This window comes from Abramis brama (assembly GCF_963993115.1).
Source record: "Abramis brama genome assembly, chromosome: 18".
Classification (NCBI taxonomy): domain Eukaryota; kingdom Metazoa; phylum Chordata; class Actinopteri; order Cypriniformes; family Leuciscidae; genus Abramis; species Abramis brama.
In genome coordinates, this window is record NC_139980.1 from 34,472,379 (window position 1) to 34,495,448 (window position 23,070).

A 23,070-nucleotide genomic window follows, 5' to 3' on the forward strand; every position below is an offset into this window, starting at 1 on the left:
GAACCACTTCAGAATGATCTTTTTGGAAACATTTTTAATTCAATCCTTAAAATAATTAAAAAGGAGGAGGAGATTAACTCTCTAAATTACTGTCAATATATATGGATTAAAATTTTCATTGATAATGTTAATGTTTTAAAACAAAGATGTAGCAATAAGGACATAAGAAATGTGTCTTTTCTTGCAGCGAGATTCTTTGTTTTTCTTTATTTGGTAATATCTCTTGAAATTGCCAAACAAGTTTTGTGTTAATAACAAAATTAAGTAAGTGTCTTGCAAAATACTTAACAGAATTTACCCTTCTAAGCATGATTTGGAAAGATTTAAGCTTAATATTTCATATACCTGTGAATTTGTGCACTAGAAAAACAAACAATTTTGCATGTTTTTTTCACTGTATTTACTCAAGATTATTTTGGAAAGATTTAGAAACCTTTATTAATAGAAAACTGAAGTGTATGATAGAAATGTGTATTTGATGTGCTTTTTTACTCAGAATGACAATTTGGAATGTAAAGAACAACACATCATACAGATATTTATTTTGTTAAGAAAAATACCATATACATAAAAAGAAATGGGCTCAAAGCAAACCAGATTTTTCACATTTTAAAAATGACTTTAAATTATATGTACATCTTTTGGAAAAAAAGCAAAAACTAAATTTTTATGTTATTTTTTTATTTCTATTTTTTGTTATTTATTTATTTGCTTTCATTTCCTGGCAGCTAATGTTAATGTAATAACGTGAATATGTAATACCTGTTGTTCTCATGGCATTGAATTAATAAAAAAATAAAAATAGAATCACTTCAGCTGCAAATGAGAGCTGACGCATTAAACATAATTAAACATATAATCTGTAAGACTAAAAAGTAACTTTTTATTTATTCTTGTGCATAATGTGTATGTGCTTATGAATATTAACTTGATTCAAGAACACATCGTTACAATAATAATTATTTTACATATGCTTTTAACAGATATATTTCTCAAACTCTGTTGTTTTTCTTTTATGTTTATTAGTCTTTGACAAATAAAAAATGACTAGGTCAGTTATTAGTCTTTGATTGTTAAATTATTGTTTAACTTTATTACTACTTATGCATCTTTTTGGGCATTTAAAGACACAGAAAACATGAATTTAGAATTATAAGCATTTAATCAAATGTTCACATATGTTGTGTGTTTTAAAAACAACTGTTAAACATGGAGTGAGTTGTTTGGCATACATACAGTTATATACACTTAATACTATATAGAATACAAGAAAAGAATTACATATGGACTTTCTATTTTCTTTACAGGCTAATGAGAAAAAGCTAATGTAAAGTAAGAGATCAGCACAAGATTAAATGGACTTTACAAGCAGTTTGTCACCTTTCCAGTCGGAGAGGAAAACTGTAACCCTGTTTACTCTAGAAATAAATACAAGAAGTTGAACTAAAGGAGATCAGCTGCAATAAAGATGTTAAAAGGAAGTCAAAATGCCGTGAAGGTTATTTTAAATGTTTTAAGGAAGTGGCTTTCAGGACAGAAAGTTAATCATCAATCTTGACAACAGATGCTTTTGGAAAAACAGTTAAAATGATTTCTGCTCATAGACATGATTAATAATAATCATGACAATGAAAATAAACATTTCCCTGCAGATATGGCATGAAGGAGAAAGAGAATTGTGACCCTGGATCACAAAACCAGTCACGTGTCGCACGGGTATATTTGTGGCAATAGCCAACAATACATTGTATGGGTCAAAATTATAGATTTTTCTTTTATGCCAAAAATCATTAGGATATTAAGTAAAGATCATGTTCCATGAAGATATTTTGTAAATTTCCTACCGTAAATATATAAAACATGTATTTCTGTGAGTGAATGCTGCACAATCGTGAACATAAATGCACAACTTTAATGGAGATTTTCTCAATGTTTAGATTTTTTTTCACATCCTCAGATTCCAGATTTTCTAATAGTTGTATCTCGGCTAAATATTGTCCTATCCTAACAAACCATACATCAATGCAAAGCTTATTTATTCAGCTTCTCAATTTAAAAAAATTGACCGATGTGACTGGTTTTGTGGTCCAGGGTCACAATTATCCATTAAAGTACAGTAGGAGTGCTTTGAGCTTCACTTAAATATAGTTTCTGAAGAGCAACGAACAGAACTGCAAAAAAATAGCAAAATTTTTACATTTTCAGGAGAAAAGTGTTGTGTTTGCATGTGCAAAACTTGGCCCTTGACACGCTTATCTATGACAGCGACAACCGAACATCATCTAAACGGTTTAAAATAATGAAACCAAGATGTGTAGAGTACATGCTACAGTCCACTTGAACATACAGCTTATATAATGTTCTCTTGATCCGCCGGGACTCGAGGGTCTTTGGTTCCTGCGATTCGCAGTCAGAGTTCTCAATCAGGTCCTGTGTTTTCTGCTACTGATCTGTTGATCTGAATCCAGAACATGATGAGATCACGAGCTCCTGGTCTCGGGTGAAGTGTCCCGGTTCCTCACGCCAGGATCAGGCTGTTCCAGACGTCACTTTTGGAGCTGGATGATCCACTGGGAGAAAGTTTGAGAGCAGAACTCGAGCTCGGAGTTCCCATGTACGTCGGAAACGCAGACACCTATAGACAGAGGAGAGACACTGTGTTACAGAACAGCATTTCATATATGAAGAAATGTAAATGAGTAGTTGATTAATAATGTGTAATGCACTCAGTTCATTTGAGCTCATAATCTGCATGTATTTATTTTTAAATTAAAATATACAACATTGATCGATGGTATATCTACACTGAACAAAATTATAAACCCAACACTTTTGTTTTTGCCCCCATTTTTCTTGAGCTGAACTCAAAGATCTAAGACTTTTTCTATGTACACAAAAGGCCATTTCTCTCAAATATTGTTCACAAATCTGTCTAAATCTGTGTTAGTGAGCACTTCTCCTTTGCCGAGATAATCCATCCACCTCACAGGTGTGGCATATCATGATGCTGATTAGACAGCATGATTATTGCACAGGTGTGCCTTAGGGCTGGCCACAATAAAAGGCCACTCTAAAATGTGCAGTTTTATCACACAGCACAGTACCACAGATGCCGCAAGTTTTGAGGGAGCGTGCAGTTGGCATGCTGACTGCAGGAATGTCCACCAGAGCTGTTGTCCGTGAATTGAATCTTCATTTCTCTACCATAAGCCGTCTCCAAAGGCATTTCAGGGAATTTGGCAGTACATCCAACCGGCCTCACAACTGCAGACCACGTGTAACCACACCAGCCCAGGACCTCCACATCCAGCATCTTCACCTCCAAGATCATCTGAGACCAGACACCCGGACAGCTGCTGCAGCAGTCGGTTTGCATAACCAAAGGATTTCTGCACAAACTGTCAGAAACTGTCTCTGGGAAGCTCATCTGCATGTTCGTCATCCTCATCGGGGTCTCGATTGAGTGGGCAAATGCTCACATTCGATGGCGTCTGGCACTTTGGAGAGGTGTTCTCGTCACGGATGAATCCCTGTTTTCACTGTACAGGGCAGATGGCAGACAGCGTGCATGGCGTCGTGTGGGTGAGCGGTTTGCTGATGTCAACGTTGTGGATCGAGTGGCCCATAGTGGGGTTATGGTGCAGGCGTATGATACGGACAATGATCACAGGTGCATTTTATTGATGGCATTTTGAATGCACAGAGACACCGTGACGAGATCCTGAGGCCCGTTGTTGTGCCATTCATCCATGACCATCACCTCATGTTGCAGCATGATAATGCACGGCCCCATTCTGCAAAGATCTGTACACAATTCCTGGAAGCTGAAAACATCCCAGTTCTTGCATGGCCAGCATACTCACTGGACATGTCACCCATTGAGCATGTTTGGGATGCTCTGGATCAGCGTATACGACAGCGTGTTCCAGGTCCTGCCAATATCCAGCAACTTCGCACAGCCATTGAAGAGGAGTGGACCAACATTCCACAGGTCACAATCAACAACCTGATCAACTCTATGCGAAGGAGATGTGTTGCACTGCGTGAGGCAAATGGTGGTCACACCAGATACTGACTGGTTTTCGGACCCCCCCAGACCCCCCCCCCAGTACAGTAAAACTGCACCTTTTATTGTGGACAGCCTAAGGCACACCTGTGCAATAATCATGCTGTCTAATCAGCATCTTGATATGTCACACCTGTGAGGTGGATGGAATATCTCGGCAAAGGAGAAGTGCTCACTAACACAGATTTAGACAGATTTGTGAACAACATTTGAGAGAAATAGGCCTTTTGTGTACATAGAAAAAGTCTTAGATCTTTGAGCTCAGCTCATAAAAAATGGGGGGAAAAACAAAAGTGTTGGGTTTATAATTTTGTTCAGTGTATATATATATATATATATATATTGTTTATTATATTCAATATATTAAAATTAATTATAAAAGAGAGAGGAATATATGATATAAAAATATATTTATTATATTTAATATTATAATTACTATTTATAAACACACACACATATATATATATATATATATATATATATATATATATATATATATATATATATATATATATAATTTAATGTTCTCTAATATGAGCTCATAATCTACACATATTTAACATTAATATTTAAAATATATATTAATTGATGCCATTGTCATGCCATATATATATAGGAATATATCAGGAACTCATGAAAGAGAGAAAACACGGCCTGAATTTATGAATATATAAAATATATTTATTATATTTAATATTATAATTAATATTTATAAACACATTATATATATATATATATATATATATATATATATATATATATATATATATATATATGATAAACACTAAAGAAAGACTCCAACTTTTCTCTTTGTAACATCTTGTTCAGGTTTGATTCTAATCATAATGTAACATTATTGAAAAACAGATTTTTTTCTGAAAAAATAACTGAAAAATCAATAACATTTTTCAAAAAATGCTAAACTTTGACAAATAGTATTTTTTTTTTTATAATTGTGATTTCATAATATGTAGATATGAATCCAACTTGAAAAACATGTGAAATATGTCTTTCAGTTAGTCAAATAGCAAACAGCAAATAGTGGAGCTCTGCCGCCATCTACTGGCTAAAGTGATCATTTATTACTTTTTATTGCATTTTCCAAAAGATGGGCAAAAATCTTACAATAAACCATGTTAAATTATCCATGTGATCCCCATGAATGAAAGTTAAAAAATGTGGGTCTTTTATAAAGTGAATTTGACATAAAAAGCTGTTTTTGAATAAAAACCTATTAAAAAAATTATTTACATAAATTTAAAAAATATCATAAATCCTTCCAAAACTGCACAAATGTGGAGTTAAAAACATTAATAAACTGAGTAAAATTACATTTGTTTTAAAACGTTTTTTATTTTGTTGCCTGGGGTCTCTGGAGTGTTCTCCCCGAACGAACAGCGCACAAGGATTAAAGGGATAATTCACCCAAAAATAAATACTGTCATTGTTTATTCACTCTCAAATTGTTCCAAACCTGTACAAAATGTCTTTGTTCTGTTGAACACAAAGGCAGATATTTTGAAGAATGTTGGTAACCAAGCAGATCTTGGGCCCCACTGACTACCATAGTATTTTTTTCCTACTATGCAGGGCCCGAGATCTGTTTGGTTACCAACATTCTTCAAAATATCTGCCTTTGTGTTCAGCAGAACAAAGACATTTCTACAGATTTGGAACAACTTAAGAGTGAGTAAATGATGACTGAATTTTTTTTTTGGGAAAGCTATCCCTTTAATATGAACTCATAAACTCTATAAAGTACTCATAAGGTGTATAATAAAGAGTCTCTGACCGGCGTGTGCATGTAAAGCGATGGCGTCTCTGGCTCCGTCTTTATGGCTCTCGGTTCTTCTGTGGGACTGGAGTTCAGGACACCGGATGACCTCTGACCTTCAGGCACTCCTGTCAATCACAGACAGGTCACAGTCAAAATCACTAGCTGTCCCCAAATGACACACTATACAGTATGCACTTATGCACTATGCAGTTATGCACTATGTACTTTTGCACTATGCACTTATACACTATGTACTTATGCACTATGCAATTATGCACTTATGCACTATGCACTATGTACTTATGCACTATGTACTTATGCACTATGCAATTATGCACTTATGCACTATGCACTATGTACTTATGCACTATGTACTTATGCACTATGCACTTATGCACTTATACACTATGTACTTATGCACTATGCAATTATGCACTATGCACTTATGCACTATGTACTTTTGCACTATGCACTTATACACTATGCACTTATGCACTTATACACTATGTACTTATGCACTATGCAATTATGCACTATGCACTTATGCACTATGTACTTTTGCACTATGCACTTATACACTATGTACTTAAGCACTATGCACTTATGCACTTATACACTATGTACTTATGCACTATGCAATTATGCACTATGCACTTATGCACTATGTACTTTTGCACTATGCACTTATACACTATGTACTTAAGCACTATGCACTTATGCACTTATACACTATGTACTTATGCACTATGTACTTAAGCACTATGCACTTATGCACTTATACACTATGTACTTATGCACTATGCAATTATGCACTATGCACTTATGCACTATGTACTTTTGCACTATGCAATTATGCACTTATGCACTATGTACTTATGCACTATGTACTTATGCACTATGTACTTATGCACTATGCAATTATGCACTTATGCACTATGCACTATGTACTTATGCACTATGTACTTATGCACTATGCACTTATGCACTTATACACTATGTACTTATGCACTATGCAATTATGCACTATGCACTTATGCACTATGTACTTTTGCACTATGCACTTATACACTATGTACTTAAGCACTATGCACTTATGCACTTATACACTATGTACTTATGCACTATGCAATTATGCACTATGCACTTATGCACTATGTACTTTTGCACTATGCACTTATACACTATGTACTTAAGCACTATGCACTTATGCACTTATACACTATGTACTTATGCACTATGTACTTAAGCACTATGCACTTATGCACTTATACACTATGTACTTATGCACTATGCAATTATGCACTATGCACTTATGAACTATGCACTATGTACTTTTGCACTATGCAATTATGCACTATGTACTTATGTACTTATGCACTATGCACTATGCACTTATGCACTACGTATTCAACCGTGTAGTGTATGAACTTTTTAAGGTTTTTTTGTCTTTCAACATCGGAGTCTGAGTGCATGAAGTGTCCAACGTTCCACACTTTGTTTTATCGGTTAAATAAGTGCATCATCCGGGAACTTGAAGTGCATATAGAATTTTCAGTGTGAACGCACTACTCGCACTATTTATACTACAGAATGGCGTAGAATAGTGCAGAAGTACGCGATTTGGGACTCACCTACTGAGAATCACTGAGAATCAAGAGCTCTCAAGGAATCAAGATACTGAATGAGTTTTCTATCTGAGTGTCTGCGCTCACCAGGTTTGGACTTGTCGATGTTTTTGGGTTTGCGCTTGCGGGTCTGAATTCCCTCTTTCTTCATGGCGAGAGGACGAGGAACCTGAACACAAGAGCAGAAGTTTGAGTCTCAGAGATCTGGTGTTTTGTTCGTTCAATTCAACGATTTGCTTTGTTAAAAAATTAAAAAATTGGTTTATTGGCATGACAGTAAATAATACAATATTGCCAAAGCTTGGAATACATAGAATAATAATAATAATAAAAAAATATTATAACATAACTTAAATTTAAATAAACAGAATTTAAAATTTAAATTACTGAGGGTCACTGTGTTTCTCTGTCTCCATCTGCTGGTTACACGTGTTACTACAGCCTCTCTCTCTGTGTTCAGCTGTACATTTGTTCTGCCATAGGATAAAGTAGAATAATAATAGAAGAAATAGAGCCTCACCCCGTGGAGTTTCATGTAGAGTCCGCAGGCGTTGCAGACCGGCTCTCCCTCGGCATTACGTCTCCAGAGAGTCGTTGTGCTCGTCTGACAGTTCGTGCAGGACAAACCAACACGCCTGGAGGCAGACTGAGCGAGGGGGGGGGGGGGATAAGTAATGCAAAATAAAAAATAAACTTGCTGCAATTAAAAATAAATGCTGAAATAAGAAAAGAAAAGAAAAGAAAAGAAAAGAAAAAATAAACCTGCTGCAAACACTGAAACATAAAAAAATGAAAACATGCTGAAAACATTGCAATAATAAAAAACACACACTGCAAAAATAAAGTCACGCAAAACATACAATAATTCTGCTTCAATTAAAAAATAATTATTGGAATAATAAAAAGTAAAGCAAAAAAACACTTGCTGCAACTCAAACACTGAAGAAGAAAAAAATATAATGCAAAAAAAAACTATATAAAAAATATAAAAGTATATAATTGTAAGTTTGTTTCAGTTGTTTTGTATGTAAGGTTAGGGCAAACACACACACTGTGTATTAATTATAACAGGTCGACAACATGATTAACTTGTGTTTAATAATCTGTGTGTCTACTGGTTCAATACATCTGAAAAATATCAGTTTCCCAGTTCTCAGAGTATTGTGTCTGTGAGTGTGTGTGTGTGACCCACCAGTCGTCTCTGTGGTGTGTGTGTGTGACCCACCAGTTGTCTCTGTGGTGTGTGTGTGTGTGTGTGTGTGTGTGTGTGTCTGTGAGTGTGTGTGTGTGACCCACCAGTCGTCTCTGTGGTGTGTGTGTGTGTGTGTGTGTCTGTGTGTCTGTGAGTGTGTGTGACCCACCAGTTGTCTCTGTGGTGTGTGTGTGTGTGTGTGTGTCTGTGTGTCTGTGAGTGTGTGACCCACCAGTCGTCTCTGTGGTGTGTGTGTGTGTGTGTGTCTGTGTGTCTGTGAGTGTGTGTGTGTGACCCACCAGTCGTCTCTGTGGTGTGTGTGTGTGTGTCTGTGTGTCTGTGAGTGTGTGTGTGTGACCCACCAGTCGTCTCTGTGGTGTGTGTGTGTGTGTCTGTGTGTCTGTGAGTGTGTGTGACCCACCCGTCGTCTCTGTGGTGTGTGTGTGTGTGTCTGTGTGTCTGTGAGTGTGTGTGACCCACCAGTCGTCTCTGTGGTGTGTGTGTGTGACCCACCAGTCGTCTCTGTGTAGTGTGTGTGTGACCCACCAGTCGTCTCTGTAGTGTGTGTGTGTGTGTGTATATGTGTGTGAACCACCAGTCGTCTCTGTAGTGTGTGTGTGTATGTGTGTGTGTGTGTGTGACCCACCAGTAGTCTCTGTGGTGTGTGTATGTGTATGTGTGTGTGTTCGTGTGTGTGTGTGTGTGTGTGTGTGACCCACCAGTCGTCTCTGTGGTTTAATGAGTGGCCGGTTGATGCCGTTCATCTTGTGATAGAGTCCACAGGCGTTACACAGGTAATGACCCGTCCCGTCCCGTCGCCACAGAGGAGTGGACATCGCCCCGCAGTTCACACACTCACGACCCTCCGCGAACTCATCCAGCAGCTCTGAGGACACACACACACACACACACTGTCAAACACTGAGACCATATAACCTCAGGAGTGGACATCGCCCTGCAGTTCACACACTCACGACGCTCAGTGAACTCATCCAGCAGTACACACACATACACACACACACACACACACACACACACACACACTGAGACCCTGAGAGAGAGAGTTACTGTAGAGCCGTGTTCATCCTCAATATAAGTTGGCCAAAGCATTTGCAACATGTTGCAAACTCAAATTTTTTTGGTATAAATAATAAAAAGAAAATTGTGCAAAAATAAATAAAAACTACAATAATAAAATACAGAAGTGAAAAATAAAAAATAAATATAAACAGCAGAAATAAACATGAATGCAAAATAAAAAAGTGCTGCAAACACTGAAACGACTGCAAAAGCAAATACAAATAAACAGCGCAAAAATAAAAAAGTGAAAAATACAATTAATCACGGCAATAATTAAAGAATAATTCTAAGTAAAAACCAAACTTGCTGCAAACACTGAAAATACAGCAATATTGAAATTAAGTGCAAAATTAAGAATACAAATAAAAACTGCAATAAAAAATCTATAAAAAATAAAATTACTGCAAACACTGATAAGAGTGCAATAATGAAAAATAAAAATGCAAAATAAAAATAGATAAAAAATAATAAATGTGATAAAATGCAAAATAAACTAATACAAAATTATGCTAGTTAAAATGAGTATGATCAGCAGGAGGCGCTATTGCTCATATGACACACACACACACACACACACAATCTCTCTCTCTCTCACACACACACACACACACACACCTCAGACTGAGCTAATCTGTGTAAATGGACACACAGGGCTCATATCTCAGACAGGAGGCCCCTGAGGCCCTTCACTGCAACACTGAGCGATGGACAAATGAGACACACACAACTCCCTCATCTCTCTCTCAGTGAGCCTTCACACATCTGAGCAGGAGTTTCTGTCAGACCCAATCATCTGATCCATTACAGGACACACACACACACACACACTGGCCTTTATTCAAGGCTGTAACCTTGAGATTTAAACACACACGACAGGAACTGCGAACAAAAGACTGTCGCACAAATCATTCACTCAATCGGCGAATAACAAGATGTTCATGACCATAACTTCAGACCACACACTCGCAGCACACTCATCTCTGCGTGTATCCGGGGAAACTGGCGTTTATAGGAGTTTACACACTCTCACACACCGAGGCGTTTACACACTCTCACACACCGACGCTCTTCACGGCATCGAGTCTATCGAACGTCTACGTCATCAGTGGAACCAGAACGATTCCAACACGTTCTTTACACGGTTTCAAAAACCCCGTTTTAAGCTTTAGTTTTACATTTTTAGAGTCCAGTTTTAACATCAAAATTTGTTGTTGTTGTTTTTTATCACTACGAAATCAAACTAATTATAACATACAAAACCTCCAAAAGTGTGTCAATTATAATAACTCATAATGAAGAAATCAAAAACTAATGAACTGACACTTCTTTCAATCGTATCTTAAAGTACGGAGTCCCTGAAGGGACATACGGTGAGGGGGAAAAGGAGATGTGATATTTTGAAATGATCTCCCATCTCATATTTTCTTTCTCCAGCATATTAAAGTCCATCTCTGGGGTAATTTACAACAGACTATTAATAGCACGTGTTCGTAACAAAGGTCACATGTTTCATGAAAAATCTGCTTTATTTTATTTCTCAAGCAAATATAATTTCTCCTGCACACAGATTTGTGATTGTGTCTCACTCTGAACAGCGTAATATAACAATAAATTCAAAGCAAATCTAGATCATGCAAATGAGTTTGTAATTAATATAAATGAAAATGCGGCACAGACTGCTTATCAATGCATTATTGTTCCGTTCAAAATAATTTACAACATGATCTATTCAATAACTGCAAATTTTAACATATTTTTTTCACTTCCACTGTTTAGTCCATTTTAACTTTCAATAATAAACCATTGATTTTTTTTTTTTATCGAGAATATTCTCAACTCTAACCCCGAATCATCCTTTAAATATAAATATATATATATATATATATATAGAAAAATGTATATGTATATAGAAAAATTATATATATATATAATTTTTCTTATATATTATATTCTTTTATGTATTAAGTTTTTTATTCCTGCAATATATATATATATATATATATATATATATATATATATATATATATATATATATATATATATTGCAGGCGTAGGCTACACACTTTATTTATGAGAATGAATAAAAGTGTTCGCTTACAGATTTAAAATAATTATCTTATTATTTAAACGTAGACTACTACTAATACAATATTTCAAATGACATGGTTATTATAGAATACACGCCATATGCAACAATAATTATATAGTCATAAAATAAACAAACTGATAATATATGAATATTTGCATTTTTTTTCTGACTCATAAAACAATATTTAAAAGTTGGAACTATTTCACGTATTAAAAATAATTCTTAGTTTCAGAATGTTGTGTATTGTAAGTATGTATTACAAGTAAAATGTATTATAAGTAAAATGTGAAGGATCTTGTGAGGCGAAATACAAAACTTTTATTTTCATTTTCTCTGTATATCGTGTCTCAACCTAGAAAATAATCTTTGTTTCTTAGTTGCTCATATTTGAAAATAGACTCATATTTGTCGAATTTAAAGTTTGTCTAAAGACAAACAAGCAAGATTATATAAGCATTAAATTTATATCAACACAAAGTGACACTTTGCGCGAATTAAAACGGGTAATAATTAAACATTTGTCATTTATTGTAAATATGAATTCATATATAAAACGTAAGTTGCATGTGTAAATTATTATTAATAATTCAAACATCCGTGGCTTTATCTCGTGTCTCTCTGATAAACGTTTTATGACGAACTCCATTATAAAGTGTATGAATAAACAATAAAGTTAAGACGATATAAGTTTTTCAAATATGCAAAGGTTTGTTGACATGCAGGCCTGCTAATTTACACCTGTTTAAAATCATCCAATCCATAAATGCATTCATTAAAACTATTCTCTTCTCATAACTATAACTATTCTCTTAAAACTTCTCATCATCTATTTTGTCGGAGTCAAACGTGTAATTTAATATGACTGAATTAAATTTATAACATTAGATCCAATGCTTAAAGTGACAGCTACACATTTTTACTTTGTATATAAATTGTATTATTCTATGGACGTAGTTGATTTTAATATCCTCCCCATGTTATGCAATGCATATTTATTATGACTAACTGTATATGTCGATCTCTAAATGTAAATAAATGTAAATTCTCGGCTAACATGATTAAATGACAGCACACTTTTCTCAAAAGCTTCGCTTAAAACTCATGAAAGCACAAACTGAAGCTCATTTTAGGTTCCCTGACAAACAGACTGAATGAAACATTACTTTCATTTCATATCAAACAATACATTTTAAAGAATGTCGTAACTAAATTCTCATTTAAACACTGTCAAATGTTCTCGTGACTGGTGTAGAAACTCAGAAACTGCTAATAAATTTCACGGCCAACACATTGATTTTTTTGGTAACATTATTTTACAGGTTCCTTATAAGTTACATACTGTAGTAATGACAGTAAGTTATGCATAATTACATGCAACTATCCAACATGTTAATTAATATTACTCAGAACTTAAATGTAACAAGGACAGCTTAAAATAAAGAGTTAGCCTATACACTTTATTTTAAGGTGTCATTGTTACAGTGTAATTATAGATTTAAGTACTGAGTAATATTAATTAACAACATGTACTTATAGGGTTAGGGTAGGATTAGGGTTTGGTTGAGGGCATAATTTACTGTTATTACTATGGTAAGTACATGTAACATATGTACAAGGACACTGTAAAATAAAAAGTGTAACCTGATTTAAAAAAGAAGAAGAATATTAAAAAAAATCGAAAATCTCTATTTTTATGTAAAGCTACAACATTTTACTGTGCAAATGATCTTTACTAAAATTGTTTGTTGATTTTTTTTTTTAATCCTCAAATATTCTTTCCCCACCAAAAACTTGATCTTAGTTTAGGTGTTTTATTTTTTTTTTTAATTAAAAAATATACAAAATTGTCACACGAGTTTAAACAGTATTTACATTTTTCATTATAACTAAAAATAAAAAAATTAAAAAATTAACAAAAATTAACAAAGCAAAACAAAAACATACAGCAATAACATTCTTGTCTATATTCTCTCAAACTAGTTTATGTGTCATTAACAGTTTAAGGAGTACAAGAAATCTATATGTAAAAAAAAAAACTAATACACCAAACTTTTTAAATGTCATCTTTGTTTTCATGTTTCTTTACTATGTTGACATTTTCTTTCAGGTTTTAATATTGAACAACCTAAACTAAGCTTGTCAAAACAGGTCAAATTATAAATGATCTGATATTTTTAAAAATAAGAATCTTACTGGCAAAATGGCAATAAAAAATAAGATAACTAAAAATACAAGATTACGCTTAATTGCTTTAGATTGTTTTAAAATAATAATAATAATAAAGGTTGCTTTTTTAAATGAATAATTATAGCTTTTTTAATAAGATTTTTGATTCTCACCTATATTCGGGTGTCGCGCGGGTCCTCCGTGCATCACGGAACCGTCGAAGTGCGAGGCCGCCCACGAGCCTCCGATGTTCGGGCTCACGTAGGCCGGGTACCCGGTGTGATACGAGCCACTCAGACCGCGGGAACCGTAATGCTCCCGGGCGCTCGTGCTGATGTTCAGCGGGCTCGTGTAAGTCGCAGTCTCCCGGGCTTGCGAGGTTAACGGCGGGCTCGCGGAGAATGTGAACCTGGACACCGGAGAATGATGTGTGGAATGATTATAAGAGGTGTCCGCAACTGGTTGCACCCATCCCGAGTGCCCGGACCCGGGGTTGCTCTGCTGGGGGGTCTGGAGGTACGGGAGCGCCGGGATTATCGGGGTTACCCGGGTGGGTGTCACGTACACCGGGGAAGCGGCCGCAGAGACCGCGTTATGGAGGAAACCGGGCTCGTAAGACGTGTGTCCGTGGTTTGTGGTCATCGTTACACCTTGATACATGTCCACACAGGTGTTCGTCTCGATTATTCCACTCCTGAGTACCGGAGCATCGGCCGTTTACCCCGCGCCGGCCGAGAGCATTTTCCGGTTAACTTCTCTTCACAGAAGACAGGAGAGGATGATAAGGGTGAAAAGTCTCAGTGAAGTTTCTCACAGCACTCCTCCCAGTCTCAGTGAAGTTTCTCCCAACACTCCTCCCAGTCTCTCCGCCTCCAGTAAAGCATCCCATCCCTCACTTCACTCACCTCGTTCAACGCGGCACAAAATAATGGGTCATAATTATTCCGGTAATGTCACAAATGTAAATTCCAGGGTGCTAAGCCCTACTTTTTCATATTTTGTAAGGAAATTAAATCGTATCTGAACACTCTCCTTACATCCAGCAACTCTAAAGCCCTTAAAACTGTCTCACTGTGTCATTTGTATGATATATTCCTGATTTCGTAACCTGTAATTGTCCTCTCCCCTGGCATTGATTATGTATGTTCTTAGCAATAATAGCCTAATAATAAAATAAAAAAATAAAATAAAATACTGTATTCCGATAATGTCAACACGATTTCATGAAAGTGCGTATGCACGATTTTTTATTTCTCGTGCCATTTATACGTCAAAAATAGTTTTTGCGTAGCCTATGTGGAAAATCGGTATAGCCTAATTATGTTTTTTTTTTTTTTGTATTGTATCTGTGTTTTAAAATGTTGTTTGTTTGCTAATTTCTAAATGGCAGAAAAAACTGCCTCGGATTTAAAGATTGACGGAGATCCTCATAAAATATTTGATGAAATAACTTAAATATCGCGTGATAAATGAGCAATGCAGAAAAGAAAAGCTGGAAAGTGTTTTAGATATTTTCGAATTAATAGGCTGTTTATATATAGGCTAAATCTAAATTATTTTATTACAATATTATTTAGCCCATGTAAACACATATTAATAGCCTATATCGTTTGTTTGCACGATGTTTTTATTTATTTATTAAACTATAGATCGATGACACTGATACGAATAATTTCAGCATGTCTTGTTAAAACAGCACATTTAAAAAAAAAAAAATTTTGTATACCTTTTATATTACAAAATTATTAATTATATTAGCCTACAATCTGTATTAATATTGTATTTATTTTTTTCTAATATCAGTTCAGGAAGAGAGACGGATATGATTGATGTCTCGCGCGTCACTGACGTCACTCGGAAGTCTCGACGCTGTTGTTTTCAATGACACATTTTTAACTGTCATTTCGCTGCAAGTTATAAACAAACTGAGACTTTTCAGAGTGTCCATTTCCTGAGTTTTACAATTATGTGCCTTCCTCGTCAATATCCACGGCACTTTCACACGAGGACATAGGCTAGGCTACTGTACGTTTTTGGTACACCGCAAAATCTCATTCTAAATGGACCTGTTTTAATAAAAAAACATCTAAGTACAAAAAAAAAAAAAAAATGCTATTTTAAATTACGGGAAACATAATTTATTTGAATGATATTTTAAGTGGAAAATGAGGCAAAGACACTGAATTAGATTTTTGCATTGTGGATAATGGTCTCTCTCTCTCTCTCTCTCTCTCACACACACACACACACACACACACACACACACATCAGTATCACAGAGGATATTTCTGATAGTCCAAACCAAAGCCTGCTGTGATACAGCTTAAGTTAAGCAGGTTCTGGAATACTTGGAGAATCATCAGATCTCCTCCATATCTCTTTCTGCTTCCTCGCCGGCTCCGGCTCCTTCCTCATGGCACTGGACTCCTGCGGGCTCAATGGGACCATTTCCACGGCCCTGTGATCCTACTGATAAACGGGTGAAAATCCTCTGCTCCTCCACAATAAAAGCATTATATAAAAAGGCTTTGAGATGCTTTCATGGTGAATGGCGTATCTGGATCTGTGTTGACTGAAACTGCTGATGAATGACATCAGTATAGCAGAAGGCATGCACTCTTGAGAATTTGCATCATCGTAGAAACAATGCAATTCAAATCAATTTACCAAAGAGTTTTATTGTTAAAGAAAACAGAATTGGTTCATTGGTTCAGTGGTTTGTCCATGCAACAAGCACAATGTTAGGGTGTAGCTATGCATTTTCTAAAGTAATTTTTAATGTGTATGTAGTTTCTAGGCGGGTGTTGTGGGAGTCAAGGCATGTATTTGCCAATGTGTTCTGAATGGCTTTTAGTTTGCTGCTTTGCTGTAGCCACAGTATTCAGGTGGTTGCCAGGGTGTTGCTATGCAGTTTCTTGGGTGTTGTGGGAGTTAAGGCATTGCTATGCATTTGCCCAATGTGTTCTGAAGTGATTTTAGTGTGCTGCTATATGATTGCCATTGCATTCGGGTGGTTGCCAGGGTGTTGCTATGCAGTTGCTAAGATGTTCAGAGTCAAGGCATTACTATGCATTTGCCAATATGTTTTGAATGGCTTTTAGTTTGCTGCTATGTGGTTGCTTTAGTATTTGGATGGTTGCCATGGTGTTGCTATGCAGTTGCCAAGATGTTCAAAGTATTTTTTTAATGTGTTGCTATACAGTTTTTAGGGTGTTGTGGGAGTCAAGGTGTTGCTATTGCAATTTGCCAATGTGTTCTGAATGGCTTTTAGTTTGCTGCTATGCTGTTGCATTAGTATTCGGGTGGTTGCCAGGGTGTTGCTATGCAGTTGCTAAGATGTTCAGAGTCAAGGCATTACTATGCATTTGCCAATATATTTCAAATGTCTTTTAGTTTGCTGCTATGTGGTTACTATAGTATTTGGGTGGTTGCCAGGGTGTTGCTATGCTTTTTCTAAGATGTTCAGAGTCATTATTTAATGTGTTGCTATACAGTTTCTAATGTGTTGTGAGAGTTGAGGCATTGTTATGCATTTGCTAAAGTTTTCTGAAGTGATTTTAGTGTTGCTATGTGGTTGCCATAGTATTCGGGTGGTTACCAGGGTGTTGCCATGCAGTTGATAAAATGTAGATGAGTCATTTTTAATGTGTTGTTATACTGTTTCTAAGGTGTTGTGGGAGTCAAAGCATTTCTATGCAGTTGCTAAATTGTTCTATATATTGTATAATATACTTGTTTTTATACTGTTGCCAGGGTGTTCTGGGTGGTTGCTAGGTGGTTGCTGCCTGGTAGTAACAGCACACATCTCTTCAACAAGACACATGATTTGAGGAATCATTCATGTACGGAGCACAAATGACTCACACACTCAACTTTAACTCTTAGTGATGGATGTGTCTGATCACTTCACTATAAGCACTAGTGATCATTCATTTAAAAAACACCACTAATAAAAACTGTTTTTATCCATCATCACCAAAGGATTTCTTGTCACATATGCTTTTTATTTCAATCTTTCTCTCTTTTTTTTTTTTTGTTGCTAGAAGATATGTCTATACGTGTGTGTTTGTGTGAGGTATGTGCGAATTATCTGAACGCTGAGCTCAGAAGCGCCTGTGTAATTCGTTCGGGGCCAGACCACTGTCAGAGCGAGTATGAACGAGGTGTTTGGTGACAAAGACGAGAGCAGATAGAGGGAGAGACGGGGAGGAACGATAGAGAGAAGAGATGAGATTGTGTTGTTCAGAAGGCCATTGGGGAGGAGTGTGTGTTTGTTGGAGAACTGAACGTGTTGCAAGAAGGAAAATCAAGATGGTGGAATGTGACGGCTTGAGGAGAACTAATAAATATCACCATCATATGCTAGCCTAGAGTCCTGAATCTGTGGTGTTTAAAGGAAAAAAACATATTTTATGCAACTGTATATTGCATTTATATTTATACACTTTTTGCATTTGGCTGACACTTTCGTGACTGTTTGGTGACTTTGGTAAAAGGCGTACATTTTAGTAAGTTCATGCGTTTCTTGTATTCTTCTTAAAGTTGACATGAAGCAGAAGTTGCGTTAGGCTTTTCTTTCCTATTGTGACGTATATCCGAGTGAAAGATGGTTAAGTTATTTTGAATCAAGATGATGAGGGCACATGAATTTAACAAAAATGATGATGTGCGTGGATAAATCATTTATAATAAATATTGCAATATTCCATAAAAAACAAGAAGAGTCACTTTTGATTTTATGGTGACTTCAACCTGGATTTTCTTTAATTAGAGATGCACGATATATCGGCCACCATATCGGTATCGGACGATCATGTTCATTTTTGATGTTATCGTTATCGACCTGATAAGAAAATGTGGCCGATATATTAAAGCCGATAAATAATATATTATTTCCTTCAGCTGAGACTCTTCAGATGCGACTGTTCAACATGATGGTTTTGAATTGCTTGAAATAATATGACTGGAATCATTTCGAGAAAAATAGATCGGAAAATAGAGTTCAGTGCAACATGTGCAGCACAAATCTGTCATATCGGCTACATAAAATTATAATGAGAGCATTATAACTGTGCGCTTGGGACGTGGATTTTAATGGTGAGACTTTTGTTTTTGTAATCAGGCTCTCAAAAATGTTATAAAAATCAGCCAATTAATCGGTTATCGGCTTTCAAATATAAAGAATTATCGGTTATTGGTATCGGCAAAAATGTTCATATCGGTGCATCCCTACCTTTAATACTATAAATATGTCAATATTTTAACTAACTTCAATTTTATGCAAATGCAGAGGCAAACTGAATGTTGTATTTACATTTATGCATTAGGCAGACACTTTTATCAAAATGCATTCCTTGCATTCTTCCTAACCTGGGTTTCCTTTAATGCAATAAATATGTAGAAAGTTTAACTTTTGATTTTTCTTTACTTTTATTTTGTGATTATTTTAATGAATTTCTGTGTAAAGCACTTTGAATTACCATAGTGTATGAAATGTGCTATATAAATAAACTTGCCTTGCCTTGTCTAACTTTGAGTATTTTATGAAAATGCAGATGCATTTTACATTTATGCAAACATTTTTATCCAAAGCGACTTACATTTGACTATTTTCAAACTACATTTTATTAAGTTCATGCATGCTTTCCTCTTAACATGTTTTCATCAATGCTATAATTGTCAATTTATTTAACTTTAACTTGCAGTATTTTGCCGTATATTTGCATTCTGACACATGATAACTAACTGCACATGATATTGAGCTTGCGTAGCGAGAAGCCTTTGCATTCATGGATGTTTGGCGTCACTGATGCGCTGAGGGCTGATATTAATATGATGCATTATCATGTGTTGATGTATGGATGCATGTCCCCGTGTGGCTCTGTGGAGACTCTCGGGCTCAGCAGGGGGTCGTGGCCCCACATGGCCCCTCTTCCTCTGGGTCAGAGCGCAGCCAGACCCCCTGTCTCCAGGAAGAGCATTTCAAAAGAGCATCCATCGGAGGATCAGACGGAAAACACTGACAGAACGAGACCTGGACACACAGGACAAAACCTGAGAAACGAGGAAGCAGCTCAAAACGAGTGACGCTCACAAACAATCTGAGAAATGTGTTTGAATGATGATAACAACCCAAAGGAACATGTAAGGTTGCTCTTTCATTCCCACTTACGGTTCATCAAAGCTGTTTCTCCTAAAATACCTGGGAAGATAAACGAGTCAAGAGTTTAGAGTTGAATGTGATAGCAGCTCAGATCGGAGAAAATTAAAGAGATTGTTTTTCTTTCCTCTGGGACTGCGTGCAAATGTAAAAATACGGATTCTTTTTCTGAGCATTATTTTGTTGTTTTGTTGCAAAACACAATGCTACGGTGCTATGGGTGGTTGCCAGGGTGTTGCTAAGGTGTTATGGTGCAGTTGCCAGGGTGTTACTATGTGTTCTGATTGTCATATACTGTGTTGGTAGGGTGTTCTAGGGCATTGCTATATGGTTACCAGGGTGTTGCTATGCTGGTAAATTTTTTAGGCAAAATGTAATTTTAAGTGTAAGTCTTAAAGATCTCAGATAACTCCCACCTTCGGTTCGGTTGCCAGCTATGGGCGGTTGTCAGGGTGTTGCTATGCAGTTGCTAAGGTGTTCTGAGTGTATTTTAAGTGTGTTGCTATACAATTGCTAGGATATTCTGGGAAGTTGACAGGGTGTTGATAATACTATGTGACTGCTGATGTGTTTTGATTGGCATAGGTTCTTGGGCATTGCTATATGGTTACCAGGGTGTTGCTATGCAGGTTTTTTTTAGGCAAAAAGTAATTTTAAGTGTAAGTCTTAAAGATCTCAGATAAATCCCAACTTGTGCTGAAGATCTCTTTAGATGCATCAGAGATTTTTGTTTGCCAGCTATGGCCGGTTGCTATGCAGTTGCTAAGGCATTTTGAGGTTTTTTTAGTGTGTTGCTATGCAGTTGCCAGGGTGTTTTTTGCTAATACTACGCGACTGCTGATGTGGCATAGGTTCTTGTGCATTGCTATATGGTTACCAGGGTGTTGCTATGCAGGTATTTTTTTTAGGCAAAAAGTAATTTTAAGTGTAAGTCTTAAATATCTCACAAAAATCCCACCTTGTGCTGAATATGCAGCAGACATGTTTGACCTTTGTTTGTTTGTCAGCATCTCGCGCTGATATGTGTGTACGTGATGAAATTAAGAGCAATCAATGCTCTGTGCTGTCTGAGCGTCTCTCAGGTACGCTCTCTGCTCTTATCTGGACAGCGTCTTATCTCTCTGAGCCAATCCTCTCAGAATCAGGCCAACAGAGACCCACGCGAGTGTCTATAGACAGAGCCAGCGCTTGAGTGTGTGTGTGTGTGTGTTTGATCACTGCTATCATGTGTGTGTGTTTGCAGAGCTGCTCTGATCACCTCATCACATCTACAAGTGTGACAGGGTTGGAGAGGATTATCTGATTACAATTACATGGGAAGATGGGAAGAAAAATACCTAATGAGATCTCTTTAATATCTCAAACGTTTCTCCTACACAGAAATGAGATTAAACAGAGGCTCTTGCTTGAATCTTCTGATAAAAAACACACCAAGATATCAAGGTCTGCAAAGAAAAACCACAAGATCTCTTTAATATCTACGTTTTTCCCCATGACAGCAATAGGTTCAATTCAAAACAATCAAAATAGCTTCTCAAACGTTTCTTTTGAGTAAAATAATGCTTATAACCTCACCTCAACAATGTCTAAGACACCAAAACCTTTTCCAAGATCTCTTTAATATGTCAGATATTTCTTCTAAAATAAGGCAATGAGATTTTCTGTATTCAAAAATTCTCAGTATGCACTCAAACATTTCTCATCAACATCCAAACAAGTCTATCTTTTATTTATCTTGAGGAATTATGGGCAAACAACCAAAGACAAAGTTGATGTTTAAATAACTCTATGAAAGAGCAACCTGTGAGCAATAAAAGTCGCGGATGTGTGTTGTCAGTTAGAGTTACGATGTGTGTGATAGGTTTAAGGGATGGTGTGTAACGGCTTCAGTGTGTTTGTGTTGTTTTAGAGTGTTTGTAGATCAGCGCTCTCTTTGTTTTACACTGATGTTGGGTCGCAGGAACACCTGAGGCCGACCCCTGCTGAAAACACAGTGACGTTACCTGTTACCTGGCTCATAGCCAATCAGCATTCACCAACTCCAGCCTCTGTGATTGGCTCGTTTCTCTAGTCAAGTCTGTCTCTGTACTGTAATGCAGGAATTTCAATGGGCATCTGTAAAGGCACAGAATGGGATGGACAGATGATTTTCTTTACAACTAAAATGTTGTAAACCAAATAAATCTTATTGCCGTTACTATAACGATGCGAATATATATATATATATATATATATATATATATATATATACACTCACCTAAAGGATTATTAGGAACACCATACTAATACTGTGTTTGACCCCCTTTCGCCTTCAGAACTGCCTTAATTCTACGTGGCACTGATTCAACAAGGTGCTGAAAGCATTCTTTAGAAATGTTGGCCCATATTGATAGGATAGCATCTTGCAGTTGATGGAGATTTGTGGGATGCACATCCAGGGCACGAAGCTCCCGTTCCACCACATCCCAAAGATGCTCTATTGGGTTGAGATCTGGTGACTGTGGGGGCCATTTTAGTACAGTGAACTCATTGTCATGTTCAAGAAACCAATTTGAAATGATTCGAGCTTTGTGACATGGTGCATTATCCTGCTGGAAGTAGCCATCAGAGGATGGGTACATGGTGGTCATAAAGGGATGGACATGGTCAGAAACAATGCTCAGGTAGGCCGTGGCATTTAAACGATGCCCAATTGGCACTAAGGGGCCTAAAGTGTGCCAAGAAAACATCCCCCACACCATTACACCACCACCACCAGCAAATGCATTGAAGCAACTGCCATGTGATTGGTTGATTAGATAATTGCATTAATGAGAAATTGAACAGGTGTTCCTAATAATCCTTTAGGTGAGTATATAAAATGTATGCCAGGTGTATTTACAAAGGTAGTATTTGTTGTAATGAATTTAATTTAT

At 36.4% G+C, this 23,070-nt stretch overlaps 1 protein-coding gene and 1 long non-coding RNA gene across 3 annotated transcripts in view; both read right to left on the reverse strand.

The window, feature by feature from the left end:
• Positions 1-737: 737 nt before the first annotated feature.
• On the reverse strand, positions 738-15,097 carry gata4 (GATA binding protein 4). The gene is made up of 6 exons (XM_084090896.1): positions 14,169-15,097; positions 9,380-9,546; positions 7,989-8,114; positions 7,556-7,637; positions 5,859-5,968; positions 738-2,635 (listed from the first exon to the last, which is right to left on the reverse strand). The coding sequence occupies exons 1-6, from the start codon at positions 14,653-14,655 to the stop codon at positions 2,519-2,521; spliced, it is 1,089 nt and encodes a 362-aa protein (XP_083947022.1). The 5' UTR covers positions 14,656-15,097; the 3' UTR covers positions 738-2,518.
• A 4,458-nt stretch (positions 15,098-19,555) lies between these two features.
• Positions 19,556-23,070, reverse strand: part of LOC311068439 — a 34,580-nt gene continuing 31,065 nt past the window's right edge. The window contains exons 1-3 of one of the 2 annotated variants that reach the window (XR_014603376.1): positions 21,493-21,602; positions 20,168-20,197; positions 19,556-20,029 (exon numbers count right to left, since the gene is read on the reverse strand). This is a non-coding gene — a long non-coding RNA (uncharacterized lncRNA). Of the gene's footprint in view, positions 20,030-20,167; positions 20,198-21,492; positions 21,603-23,070 lie in introns of those variants that run through there. The other variant, XR_014603375.1, reaches the window with a different exon arrangement.

Coding starts and splice junctions, on each gene's coding strand:
- gata4 (XM_084090896.1), bottom strand. CDS start 14,655: ATGTATCAAGGTGTAACGATGACCACAAACCACGGACACACGTCTTAC. Junction 8,115..9,379: donor TTAAACCACAGAGACGACTG/GTGGGTCACACA, acceptor CCCCTCGCTCAG/TCTGCCTCCAGGCGTGTTGG. Junction 5,969..7,555: donor CATCGACAAGTCCAAACCTG/GTGAGCGCAGAC, acceptor TGTGATTGACAG/GAGTGCCTGAAGGTCAGAGG.